The sequence below is a fragment of the Talpa europaea genome (genome assembly GCF_964194135.1).
Source record: "Talpa europaea genome assembly, chromosome: 6".
In the NCBI taxonomy this organism is placed as follows: domain Eukaryota; kingdom Metazoa; phylum Chordata; class Mammalia; order Eulipotyphla; family Talpidae; genus Talpa; species Talpa europaea.
In genome coordinates, this window is record NC_140072.1 from 58,410,910 (window position 1) to 58,425,360 (window position 14,451).

The 14,451-nt window shown below is 39.6% G+C and overlaps 1 protein-coding gene across 1 annotated transcript; it reads right to left on the reverse strand.

Moving 5' to 3' along the window:
- Positions 1-1,251: 1,251 nt before the first annotated feature.
- On the reverse strand, positions 1,252-7,745 carry GKN1 (gastrokine 1; the record flags this gene model as incomplete). Its single annotated transcript, XM_084234846.1, has 6 exons — positions 1,252-1,346; positions 2,026-2,161; positions 3,196-3,306; positions 4,221-4,358; positions 4,447-4,500; positions 7,734-7,745. 6 exons carry the CDS (start codon positions 7,743-7,745, stop codon positions 1,252-1,254), a joined length of 546 nt encoding a protein of 181 aa, XP_084090972.1.
- Positions 7,746-14,451: the final 6,706 nt, after the last annotated feature.

Below are 14,451 nucleotides of genomic sequence, written 5' to 3' on the forward strand. Positions count from 1 at the left end.
AATTTTTCTAAGAAACATGGGAATCACCAGTTCCCAAAATCAGCTGCATGATATTGTATCCAGTTTGTGAGTGACAGATCATTCCTTTCCCACTCTCAGAGAGAGGGCAGTAGCTAAGATCGTGATTATTGATGGGTCTTTGACAGACTTCCACATTGCATGACTAGGATATTTTGGAAGTTCTACTGCTTCAGTAGTACATTTAAGCAATGAACAGTAATGAAATTGCCACAAGTCTAAAATTTCCTCCCAACTGTTAAATAAATATTGCATTTTCCCAAATGATAGGAATCAATGTTTTTAGTTTTGGTTTTTTTTTTTTTTTTGCTAGTATTACTTAGGCTTATCCCATAGGAATGAATTAGTTCTCAACTTACAATACCAGAACTGAAAAAAAAAAAAAAATGAATGGGCACCAAGTTTAAAACATGAGCATATGATGATACTCTATCTTCTCTTATCTTTCTCTTTTAGTGGACGCTCTGTGTTGTCTGTGTACCATGTGACTTCAGTCCCCTAACCATTGAAGAGTGGGGCTTGTGGCCTTTAGTACCTAACAGGTTCAGGTAATTTGAAATTGAGATTAAAAAATATTAGACGTTAACTTTGAATTGGAAAGACATGAAAACATGGGAGAAGAGGCTGGCATTTTGGTGCAGACATCTTTTGCCATGAGTACAGAAAAAAGCATCTGCAAGATGCTTAGACAAAACAAGTAGAACTTGAGAGAAACAGATGACTTTTTTTTTTACTCCAGGGAGAGAGAAGGAGAGTTGGGTCTTGCTGGTTCCAGTCTCTGATATTCAACTGTTTTTCTTGCCCCAAGATTATTTTAGATACTCTTATATCCTTGCAATAAACCCCACTTTCTGGCTTAGCTACACTGACTGGATTTCTACCTTTACTTCTCTGAATGTTACTGTGCACATCAACTGTGTAGTCTTCAGAGCATTTGGAAAGACTTGGAACCATTCCCAGAGCTGTGGTTAGTAGTACTGAAGCACCTGAAGGGATTCTTTATAAGGGGCAGGTCCTGAATATAAGCAATAGTTGGATCAAATGCACACCAAAATCATGTCACCACCAAACTATATATTTTTAATCCCGTGCATTCCAATCAAATCATAAGAAATTATATTATAAACTGCATTCTGTACAGACATAGTTAGAAGACATTTCAGAATGACCTGATAAACACCATTTTTCTGCATAGAATGTTCTGACTAAACGTTCAGAGACTTTTATTTTTTTTTAGTTCTCCACTGTTCCTCCGCAGAAGGAAATGTTCAGAATCCAGAGTATATCAGTATTAACACACTTTTCTGAGATAGAAAACAGGCTTATTCCTGATAAAAAAAGAAAAGAAAAAACCAGAGTCAGTGTCTTCACAAAGACTCTTTGGGGGGGGGGTGGAGGTGGGTCTGTAGTACAGTTTTCAAACTATCTGTGCAATAATTTCAAGATCTGTATATCAAGATTAAAGCTCTGGAAAGTTGCTGTTAGGTTAGGTCTTAGGTGGATACTTTTTTGTGTGTAAGTTATTTTTTTGAATGTGCAGAAGTGATTAAGTTATAAAGCCAATAGATTCTTCTTTCATTAAGTTATTCATGCATTAACTGGTGTTCTCTGTGGCTATGCCTGAGAATAGTCTGATCACTCATCAGTACTAACTTCAAGTCTAATGCTTGTGTTGTGTTCGCTACATGCTATATGCTATTCTGTGTGCTTTTAAGTATTGAATTATTTGCTTCATTGTGATGGGTCCTATTGCAATTCTCACTTCTAGATGAGGAAATGGAGACACAGAGAGAAGTCTCAAATCCCTTGCCTAAGTTAATCCCAAGGAATTTGATTCTGGATACTATGCTTTTAACCATTTGTAAATACTCCTTTTAACAGTGGTTCATGAGTACACAAGATGTATTCAAAGGAATGCAGTATTGGTGTCCTTTGTGAACATGCTCAAGATTACTTAGATAGTTCCAGTAGCACTAACTTCTAGTGTGTCATACCAAGAATACGCACCTTCATTCTCCTCAGCCATGTATGTTGGAATGCCCTTACACATGACAGAGATGGTTTTTCCAAACCTATCCAGGTCATCGACCATGTCAGGGTTGACAGAATACATCAGGGCCCTGGGAGGTGGTCCCCCTGGTTGCTGAAGTTGAGTGTGGAACAGACAAGTAGAAAGGAAAAGACAGTGAATGCTAAACCCAGTGGTTTGTTGAATTGGGGGGTAGGAGCAATTGAGGGTTGAATTGCTTGGTTATCCACAATCAAACAAAGAAGAGTCAGTTCTAATCCTGTGTATCTCAGATTTCTGTGCCCCAAAGGATTTAGCTGGTTTAAAACCTCAGTATCTCATAAGAGCAAAAGTCTAAAGCTAAATTTATTCTGAAACCTGGACCTCATTTGGTAATCATATAATGGGTTATATAATAACCAGTTCTGATCATTCAGGTTTTTAAATTTCTCTACTTTATCAGTGAGAGATAACCATTTATCATTTATAAGAGTATGAATTCAGGCCAATATTTTAAAGAATATCATTCAATAGATGCCTTCTCCCCACACTGTCCAACTAGGGTTGCCAAATAAAATATAGACCATCCAGTTAAATTTACATTTCAGAAAAACAACAAATCACTTTTTAGAATAAGTATATCCCCAATGTTGCATAGGACAAACTTATTATTATGCTGCAAAAAAGTTATCCATTGCTTAACTGAAATTCAAACTTAATTGGGTATTATATATTTTTATTTGCTAAATCTAATTTCCCTAACTCAACTTTTGTATAAAAATGCCCTTGGAGGGGTACTGTGGCCTCTCATTGGTGTGAACAGAACTTTGCCCCTGTAAGTAAAGGTTCTCAGGTGTCCTGCTCAGCCTCTGTAGAGGCAGGGGTAAATCACATCATTTTAGTGTGGTGGCAGCTGCATCGCTGCAGGCAATTTCCAATTTCTTTCTTTTTATATTTGCTATATGTTTTTTCTTTACATATTCATTTTGGCAAAAAGATCATCTTTCTTATGCAGTAGCCAGGTATTTGGTTTTATGCAAATTCCAATTTATCTTCCTCTTTTATACTGCACACTAAACATGGTGTGGTCAAGAGAATGATTATGACTTTCTCTTTGTTTACTGGAGATCATAAGACCTCCCTCAAGCAAAAATAAAGACTATTTTTACCTTCTGTTGCTTGGTCAGCGCATCAAGGGCTTGAAGAGAGGGCATGGCTTCCTTGTTCATTCTGTGTACAATGCACATCTTCTTTCTAAAGAGTCTGACGGCAGCAAAGTTCTGTTAAAAGAATAAGTTAGTACTGAGGAGTATGTTCTCCAACAATCTTTTCTTTCAGAAATCATCTTCACCAGCAGTGGAAAACGAAAGTTCAAGATCATGATGGGCTGGGCTGAGTGTAGAGGATCTGGCCCTGTTTTGCAACCATATCTATTGTTGACATTTGAAAGGATAGAACACAAACTCCTTCAAGACAGAGGTTTAGTGTCTTATTTCAGGTTCTAGTATGGTATAAGGCATTCCATGTATGTCTGTTTTGCTGAAATAAACTTTAAATTATTCTTACATTTTAATCTCCTTTGTTTTTCACAGCATTTTAAGGAGGCAGGTAGGACAGGAATTTGTGTTCTAATTGAGCAGATGTTAAAATTGATACAAAGTTAGCTTTTTGAAAGTATGTTCATTAAATACAGAACTGGTAATTACAGAGTTGGGTTGGTCTCCTGCCAGAGCCATAAAATTTTTTTGCTTCCCTTAATAATTAATAATGTCATTTATATTTTCTTTGGTCCTTTTAAGTTAGAGGTGAATTGTCACTTTCTTTTTAGAAGGAAATTGAAAATAGGATAAGATAGGTTGGGTCTTGGCAGTAATAAAATGATGTAGGTCTTTCATCATTATTGAGGGTATCTGTCGGTAAGGGCAAAGAATGTTCACATTTGTCTAATAGCTCCCAAATTGCTTGAACACAGTGGCTTCTAATCACTGTTTATTGATTTGAATAATAACTATGGTGGGGAGCATTAATAACAGCAGGAGTGAAACTGGGTGTGCAAAGTAGGATCTTTTACTTATAATTCCATGCTAACGTGCAGTTAGAAATTATTTACTTTTTAGTTTTTCATTTTTATAAGGTTATTTTTGCTGCTGAAAGGTTATTTATAAAAAATAGAAGCTGCACCCTGGTTACGCACAGTTCTGTAATCCCAAAGGATGTTCCAGGAGTCCCATCCATTGTTGTTGTCCACGTTGGCCACGCCATGTTCATTGTTGACACTCACTGACTGTCGCCCACTGTCATCACTGTTGCTGTTATCGTTGATGTTGATACTCTGAAATTTATAAGAAATTGACAATGATTTAATAGCACATTTCTTTGCAAATATATTTTGGTGATACACTTTAAAACATGAAACTTACATAACCAGTAATGGCAGGAACCAGGAAGACGCCAAGAAGTCCAGCAAAGACAATCTGAAATGACAAATAACAGCAGCCTGCTGCTACAAGGCAAAACAGTGTCCTCGGCTTTCTTTTTCTACCCAAGCTCATGAGGAACATTTACTATATTACCACTCTTTTGAGTGCTCTTTTCTTCTTTGAATTTATATATATTTTTTAACCAGACACAGTTTTAATGATGGCATAGAATTATAGGTTAATTACTTATAGTAATTATGCTATTGTGGTAGTTTTAAATTTTTTTTTTTTTTTTTTTTTTTTTTTTTTGTTTATACATGCACTGGGTACAGTCAGAAGCGCGGGAGGGTGAGAGAATTCACCAGAGCCAGAGCGGGGAGCAGAACAGGCAGAAGGACCGAAGTACACTGCTGAGGGGAGCAGCGGGCGGCAGGAGAGGTCTGCGCGCCATGTGGGACCCTCCTCCGGTGGCCGGGGAGCAGCCGGGGATCGAACCGGCGTCCCAGAGGCCGCGGGCAGCTTCGCAACCCAGCGCTCAACCGCTGCGCCACCGGGGAGGCCCTAGTTTTAAAATTTTTAATGTTGGTCTTATAAAAAAAACTGATAGAGGGCCTCCCTGGTGGCGCAGCGGTTGAGCGCTGGGTTGCGAAGCTGCCTGCAGCCTCTGCAGCGCCAGTTCGATTCCCGGCTGCTCCCCGGCCACCGGAGGAGGGTCCCACATGGCGTGCAGACCTCTCCTGCCGCCCGCTGCTCCCCTCAGCAGTGTACTTCGGTCCTTCTGCCTGCTCTGCTCCCCGCTCTGGCTCTGGTGAATTCTCTCACCCTCCCGCGCTTCTGACTGTACCCAGTGCATGTATAAACAAAACAAACGAACAAACAAATAAATAAATAAATAAATAAATAAATAAATAAATAAATAAAAAAAACTGATAGAGTGTCAACATTACTGGAAAATAAATTTGGAAATTAATAGCATTTGTGATATGAAAATGGTTATAAATTCGGAGAATCACATCTGACAATATTTGGTTAATTTTCCTGTTTAATCTAGCATACTTTCTTCCCTTTCTAGACCTTCTTATAGCAAGAGTACATTTTTATTTAAAAAGAACTGTTTAGGGCCTCCCCGGTGGCGCAGCGGTTGAGCTCTGGGTTGCGAAGCTGCCCGCGACCTCTGTGGCGCCGGTTCGATCCCCGGCTGCTCCCCGGCCACCGGAGGATGATCCCACATGGTGCGCAGACCTCTCCTGCCACCCGCTGCTCCCCTCAGCAGTGTACTTCAGCCTTCTGCCTGCTCTGCTCCCCGCTCTGGCTCTGGTGAATTCTCTCACCCTCCTGCGCTTCTGACTGTACCCAGTGCATGTATAAACAAAACAAACAAACAAATATAATAAATAAATAAAAAACATGCCTCTATTAAAAAAAAAATAAAAAGAACTGTTTAAGCAATGGATTAGGAAGCAGGTTAGATGTTGATAATGAGACACCAAAATGGAGTGTCTGGCTATCGAGTGTAGTTAGCAGAAGGGGAGTCAAGGACACCTGATTTACTTGTCTGGACACCTGATGCTAGGACACCTGATTTACTTGTTTGTCTCTGGATATAGGACACAGAGCTTTATGCAAGTTGTCCAATACTGAGTATCTCATCTCATTTCTTTTGCCTGGGACAAGATGGTTTGAGAACTGCACTGAATGGTTCAAGGTAATTGTTTTATTAATCTAGTTTTTCTCCTAATAGCTGAAAATTAGTCTCCTAAAAAGTCATAGATAGAGGAAATTTTAGAGCTCTACACACATAATATAATGCAACCCTTTCAGAGCTGAGGAAATTGAGTTTCAGCAGTTAAGTGACTTGGCCAATGTTCAATTGACTAAGAACGTAACTCTTTTTCAAGGGAGAACTAGGAGAGAAACCAGATTTGACCTATATTCGGAGTTACCCCCCTTCCCACAAACCTTGCTGTTATAAGAACTTTTTTCTCAGTAATTATTTTACTGAGAAATAATGGTTGCAACTCCATTCTGAAGCAGAGTCTGCTAGCATATATTTTAATGTTTAGTATGCTGAAAATAGAAAATATTCACCTGTTTTTAATCCTTCTGCATTTTTGTTATAAGTGACAGAACCACCAGATACTTTGGCAGAATTTTGTGGTCCATCTGTCACATTTTCAGCCTTTTATCTGGAGCCGCAGGTGAGCTACATGCTTCAGAATAAATAACTATGGACAAGGTCCAAGCAATCCTTTCTTACTTGTGTTATAGGACAGGGGGGTCGCCAAATCTGTTATAGGACAGGGAGAGGGGCAGCCCAAGCCCCGCAAACCTGCCTATTCTAAATGGGTTCTGCCATCCGCCGCATCAACACAAAACATAGGAGACTTTAATGGGAAGGAACTTTAATAAAACTAGGAAACAATACAGGTAAGGCAAAGAGTCTAGTTTCTAAATGAAGCACCCAAAGTTACCCGTCCCCTCGTGGGTAAAAGTCCATCCAAATGGGATTGGCCCAGAGCAAAGCCCCAAAGCCTGCCACAAGTCTAAAGCATCTTCCAGTGGGGACCCACAGCAAAGGGTCAGAAATAACCAGACAAGCCCGGAAGGAAAAGAGCAAAATCAACATCAAGATAAAAACTGCCATTGTCACCTCCCCATGGGTCTCACCCACATCTATGTCACCCAGTCTACGACCAAAAAACAAGCGCAGTTTCTTCACGTGTCTCTAGGCTCCATGCGCCTCCTCCAGGTCTCCTGGCTCCATTCTGCTTCCTTCCTCAGTCTCTTCTGCTGCTTCTTCTCTCCCTGCTCAGCTCCACCCTCCCTTGGGTGGGGCAGGGAACCTCCCCCTTTCCTGGGGACCACCCTGTTGCACTTGGAGATCCATTTTATAGCAAAGATATCACAATAAGTCACCCATCTGATTTGATAATAAGCTTTTTATCTTGCCTAAACATGCTTGGAAGTCTTGATCAAAGAGGAATGCAAAAATGTGGGGAAAGTTCAGGTATATTCTGTGAATTAGGGGCTGTCTGTGTCCAGATGTAAATCAAAACATTTGGAAAGTAATTTTATTAAAGACAGCACAGCATGATCAGACAGCTTCTGACCCCAGTCAGTGTAACCATCTGTCTCTATTGAGATTCTAATAAATGCCACAACTGCATGAAAAGAAAATATTTTTAAAAACTATTTTGAGGTTGTTATAAGAAGTAGATCCCCTTAGCTCAAAATGTGATCAGTTTCCAATTATAAGATAATAAATTCAAAAGGAAAAGTCTACTTACTGTGAACTTCATCTTGGCTTCACCAAAGCAGTGGAGTGGAGCGGATAGACATCGACCCATATAAGAAGCCCTCTCATATTTGTACTTGACCAGCTTTACTCAGAGTAGGTGTGACCAGGTAGAGTCAAAGACTTATCTTTCTCTGTTTTCTATACCAGTGCCATTATCTGTAAACCAGGAAGTTTTTTGGGATATCTGCCTGATTAGCAAGGCACTTTGACATGGAGTTGATCTGACTCACCATTTGTTGAAATTGAAGATATCACAACAAACTCAACATGATTTATGATAACTTCTGGTCCAAATGCAACTATGGGTGTGTATATTTTATATAGAATTATTACTCAGATTTCAGAGACAGAATGATCCCTAAAATCAAACAAGGCCACAGATGAGAAACTGTGAGCACACTGAGCCTTGCAGATAGCAGCTCCTGTAGGACTGAGGCAGTGGTTTCCTCATTATACCCTTACCTGAGCCCATTGTAAAGGTTTTGCTCAGAATAAATGTTTTTTAAAAATCTTTTTCTCCCCTTTTCCCTCCCCTCCTGAGTGTCTCAGATCTATGATCAGTTTTCAAGTATCAGTCTTAGTTTATTTTTGTCTGATCCTTTGTTTGGCTTCCTGAATTCAACATATAAGTGAAACCATCCAATATTTATCTTTCTCTTTCTGCCTCATCCACTTAGAATAATCCTTCCAGTTCCAACCATGTTGCCACAAATGGCAGGAATTTATCTTTTTTGGTCATCAAGTAATATTCCATCGTATGTACCACATCTTCTTGATCCACTCATCTGTTCTGGGGCATTTAGGTTGTTTCTATATCTTGGTGATTATAAATAGTGCTGTCATAAACATAGGAGTGCAGGATAAATATGTTCTATTAGTTGCTCTTCCCAAAGCTACATCTTTCTGAGATCCAGAGCTCTCTCAATGAAAACATCACGCATACGGTAAGAGAACCTGAGGGCTATTTTCACCCCTCTCTTCTTACCACCACATCCGGTTAGTTTCTGAACTTTTTCATTTTGTCTCAAAATTGTTTCTCAATTCTAGCTGTTCCCATGTCTTCATTCACTTGGGCTTTTACACCAGTTGTGTAATTGATCACTCAACTCACTAGTCTCATATTCCAGTGCATTTTCTGTTTTTTGCCTAAGGTTGGCTTCCTAAAATACATATATAAATAACATGATTTTAACAATGCTTAGAAACATCTACTGATAGTCTATAAGATAAACTTAAAATTCATTGAAATGAGATGGATGGTTCTGTGACCAAAGCCTCCCCAGCCCGTCTCTCACTATATGTCATATTCCTCCACTCCAGCTACACGAGTGTTCTCACTATTCCTGGAACATTCTGCATGTTTCATGCCTCCTTTGCAAATGCTTTGGCCTTACCAAAGCAGTGGAGTGGAGAGGATAGGCAATGGACTCATATGAGAAGCCTTCTCATATTTGTACTTGACAGGCTTTACTCAAATTAGGTGTGACCAGGTAGAGGCAAAGACTCTACCCTAGCTTTCCCTTAGTTGGTAAACTGCAATTGATTTTTCAAGGCCCTGTTCAAACACTACTGTGTCCCTCACATCTTCCCGATAACTAGGGGGAACTTTCTTGCTGGAATTATGAAAGAAATCTCAGTCTCAAAATTTAGTTTTAGACAGTTTAATTTTCAGGAAATTATATTAAAATAATAAAAAGGTTTTCATCACAAGCAGAGAGTAGAGATTGTTACTTGGTCAAACAAATAAATGCTTAAAACTCTCTTGGAGGTGAATTGAAGTTTGACATTCTTCCAATACCACTCCCCTGCTCTCTCCTACTAACTAAAGCTGCTAAATCAAATTGCTAAGAGGAAAACTGTATCTCATTAATTACTGATCAGTAAATTTCTCCCTTGGAAACAACCCTGAGCCCATTATTATCCTTTTACTTGTGGATTGGAATCACACAATGGGCTTGCAAGGTTTTAAAGCTTGATTCACTATCAAAATCTTTTGAAAATGTTGGTATGGGTGGATTAGTATACTGTGGTTAGAGTTTTTTTTTTTAATATTTTTAAGTGTCTGCTAATTTATTTTTAACTTACTTTCTAACTACAAACCATCAACAAGATTTTTTTAGGGGGAGGCATAAGTATGAAAAGGTCTTTATCTACTTTAGAATTAGGTTCCTATCACTGCAGAGTTCTTGAACAGACAGCATGGCACCTTGAGGCTCAGCCATGATTGGTCAATTTTGCACATAGGCTCAGTGCAAAGACTGAGATTGTCATATATTAGCAAGGGTTCCAGCTTGACATTTTTTTCTAGTGGACTGCCTAGTATGCTGGTATAGAAGATACTCAATCCATAGCAGATAGATGATCGATAGATGGAGAGGAGATGGGAGGGAAAAAATGAAGGAAAGGAGGGTAAAGGGAAGAGAGAGAGAGAGGAAGTGGGGAGAGAGAGAGAGAGAGTGAGAGAGAGAGAGAGAGAGAGTTTAGGGTCCAATAAAGCCTCTCAGAAACTTATAACTGACATTCACTTATCAAATGTGCTAAAAAAAAAAAAGAGAAATCTGTGCTAAAAGTGAGAAATCTGTCATAGTGTTTCATCCAGCTTCTCCTAACCTTAATTGACCATAGAAATAAGGTATTTTGTTTTTTCTTTAATGGATTTATTTCTTGTAACACTTATTAGCATCTTTGGGGAGGGGTATCTTTCTTAGGGAAGCAACAATTGTGTTTCCTCTGAGAATGCACCCTTGATCTGAAAATCCCTTTGGGGAGCTACTGGATGGAACTAGGAGCAAGTAGACCTCTACAGTCTGTCCTTCCTTCTTTCAATGAGACTTTTTACTCTTTAGCACTTAGGTTTCCTAAGGTAAAAGTGAAGACATTCCTCCTTTATACATTATTGTTTCCGACTGATTCAAAAAAAGCATAGAAATCTCTTCCTCTGTACTTTGTGTGCTATGTATGAATGTGTGTGGGGGTGGGGAGAGGAAGGGTCAACCCTAACCTCAACCTTGATCTCGTTCAATATCAAACATCTTAAGGAAGCATAAGCAAGACTCTTGCTGTCTCCTACCTTGAAAGCTAAGTCTTATCTGTCTCTGTTCTTCCTTGGAAGAAAGACAGAACATATTAATGCTTTTATCACCTCCACAGAACCTAGACTAAAACAGCACATATATGATATTCAATAGGCCTATTTAAAAAATCAGAATTGCATAAAGAAGATGCTCAATCTAGAGGATAAAAATGAATTATATTCATTTCTGATTTTTGCAGTGAGTTGGAGAGGTGCTGTGCTACCTTAGCTAGAGTGATACACCAAGGGATTACAATGATATGGTTTGGTCCCAGTGTCCTAGGGTTAGAGTGAGACAACCCAGGCCCTTCCCTGTAATAGGGTAAATAGGACCTGCCGTGTGCACACTGCCCATGAAGCTTGATGCTGGGCCTTGCCAAGAGCCAAGTCCTATCATCACTTTATCTCACAGTGCACACACCCATGGCCTTGCTTTACCACACACCCTGTCTTGTCAAACTGGGTGGGAACTCCCTTTATATGGAACAAACAAGGGATACAAGATGATATGCTTATATTATAGATTTGAAGGACTTTCTAGAATTTTCTGACATAAATCAGACTTAATTTTCCTTTCATTTCTCTGAGTGGAATATTTAAACAGTACAGGGCACATTTTCATCATTAAATATCCTCATTAAAGATTCTCTCTGCTGTACAGAAGAGCTAAAAAGACACTTCTCCAAAGAGGAAATGCAGATGGCCAATAGGTACATGAAAAAACCTTTAGCATCACTTATAATTGGGGAAACACAAATCAAAACCACAATGAAATATCACCTTACACCACTAAGAATGGCCCACATTAAAAAAAAAAAAAACTAACAATAACAAATGTTGGTGAGGATGTGGGGAGAAAAAAGAACCCTCTTACATCACTGGTGGGAATGCAAACCCCTGTGGAAGGCTGTGTGGAGGACCCTCAAATTACTAAAAATGTATCTACCATATGACCCAGCAATTTTACTCCAAGGAATCTATCCAAAGGACACAAAAACATTAATTCAAAAGGATACTTGCACTCCTGTGTTCATCACATCACTATTTACACAAATGCTACATGAGACTCAAAAAACAACCAACCAGTGCTCATTCTCGAAGACCCTGAAATCTACATGAGAGGCAGGACTGGCTTTATGGGCAGTGACCAGTAGTGTCACATGGGGTCCATAGTAGGGAGAGAGCCCCATACTTGGTTTTAATTCTTTGTAGTTACCAACTTGAAATTCTTTTTCTTCTTTTTTTTAAATTTTAAAAGGACAAGTTTTTTAGGCAAAGGAGAAAGAAAAAGAGAGACACCTGCATAGGCATAGGCAGGCAGGAGAGCTGCCTCATGCCAGTGCAGCAATTGAATTAATATAGTGTTCTTCATCTTGAAATTCTTAATGATTCTATTTTTGAATTTGTGTTTTGTAAGTGAAGCCCATTAGGACAATGGCGCATGTACTGGGGACTTGGAGCCTTGGTTCACGTGTTGTCCCTGCTCCTACCCCTCCCTACTTCCTTTTCTTCTACCCACTCCTCTCTCCACTGGTGGTGACTGGATGCAAGTGCAGGAAGGGTCAAGTGTGACACTGGCTGGGGCCCCAGGTACTTTTGATTATTCCCACTTACCTTGCAAATATCCCAATGTTCATTGGACTATGATATTAAATAGCAAATTAAAAACATCATCAAAGAAAGGAAAGGCTCTGTGCCTGCTTTTGGGGCAAAAGGTATGGTATTTTCTTTTTCTTTTTTTTTAAAGATTTATTTATTTATCTATTTATTTATTTATTTTTTATTTATACAAGCACTGGGTACAGTCAGAAGCGCGGGAGGGTGAGAGAATTCACCAGAGCCAGAGCGGGGAGCAGAGCAGGCAGAAGGACCGAAGCACACTGCTGAGGGGAGCAGCGGGCGGCAGGAGAGGTCTGCGCGCCATGTGGGACCCTCCTCCGGTGGCCGGGGAGCAGCCGGGGCTCGAACCGGCACTGCAGACGCTGCGGGCAGCTTCACAACCCAGTGCTCAAACGCTGCACCACCAGGGAGGCCCAAAAGTTATGGTATTTTCATTTTGCAGTGGGCTTTGCCATGTATGTAGCTGGCCCTGATGGGAGGCAAGACACACATAGCATGGATACTGCAAGGTAGGTAAGAAGATGAGGTTCCAAGAGGCTTTGCAAAGGTCAGATGGCAGGTAAGACTGGAATAATGCTTTCATATATTCTGAAGCATGTGCCCTTTCCTTTTGCCTTGTATATTCTCCAAGGGAGCAATAGAGACAAAACATTCAGAGACGTGTTAGCTCTCTAAGTTGGAGGAGTTTTAAAGGCTTCATGAGAAAAATGCACTGTTACTTTTGCTCTATGGTGCCACCAGGACACAGCAGGTCAGGGTGAAGGATCAGGCCACTCATCTAGAGGAATAGCACAGTCAAGTGGTGAACTGGGGTTTCAGTGACCATGAGGAAACAAACTTATAACATTCTCAACATTCTTAGATTCACCTTTCATGCTCTAAAATGTCTCACAATCAGATAGAGAAAAATTGACTTATAATTACTCCACTTATCAAGAATCTACAATTTGCTCTCACAAAGCTGAAGATATTATGTGGATCTAGTCTTCACCAATAGTAACATAAAACTTCTCTTCCTCCTTGGCCTCTGTGTCAAGTGTACCAGCCCCTACTTTCTTACATGTCTGAAGGCCCTTTTCTCTGTCCTGCCTCTGTATACTCTAGCACCTTTGGGCACCTCCCAATAAATTAATATCTTAGTTGGTGGCCATGGGTGTTTCTCTTAAAAAAAAAAAAGACTTAATTATTTTTTCTTTTTTTTGCAATTGACACACCAAGTAGCTAAACAAGTACGTATATTTTAGAAATGTAGAAAGCATTTATTGTTTAGAATTTCAATGCTTACCCTAAAAAGATAAGAATATATGCAGGTGGTGTGTGATGGATGTCTTGGGTGTCTACTAGACTGCGAGTCTCCTGTGACATTACTCAGATCCCTAGTTCCTGTCACATGATTACAGTTCATTCAAGGATTATCTCAGCTGAAATTCAGGTACAAAATAGATTGTATTAATTTTGATCACTTTCCTCAAATGTAGAAAAAAGTTTTTCAGATAACTCTCCCTCTCTTCTTGAATGGGAGATAAAATAGAAAAGAATTTAAACTGAAAAATATTTCTCCTCGCATCTGCAACAGTGTCGGTGGAATCCAGCTTTCCTTCTCTGTAGTGAGCTTTTCCCTCTTCCTCTCAGAAACTAAAAATGTTTGCCCTTCTATCCATATCCCCTACATCACCCCTACCCTTAACCTAACTGGCTGTTACACTGAGAGTAAAAGGCATCAGGATTCTTGAACTGTCATTCCTACCTCCCTCCCAATCTCTGTCTTCACTCATTCTTCATTCTCTCTCAGCCTCAACGAATGTGCCCTTAAACAGTTTCCAAGATCAGCTTCTCCATCTCTGATGCCCACCTTCCTCCAATACACAGCTAACCTTTTACTCAGACTTCAAAATCTTCCTTGAAGATCCTCTACTTATCTACTTTTTTGTGTGTATATGGGAAAATTTCCCAAATGTTAAAAAAAGCAAAACAAAACAAAACAAAAGTGAACATATAAACTTTCCTTTACATT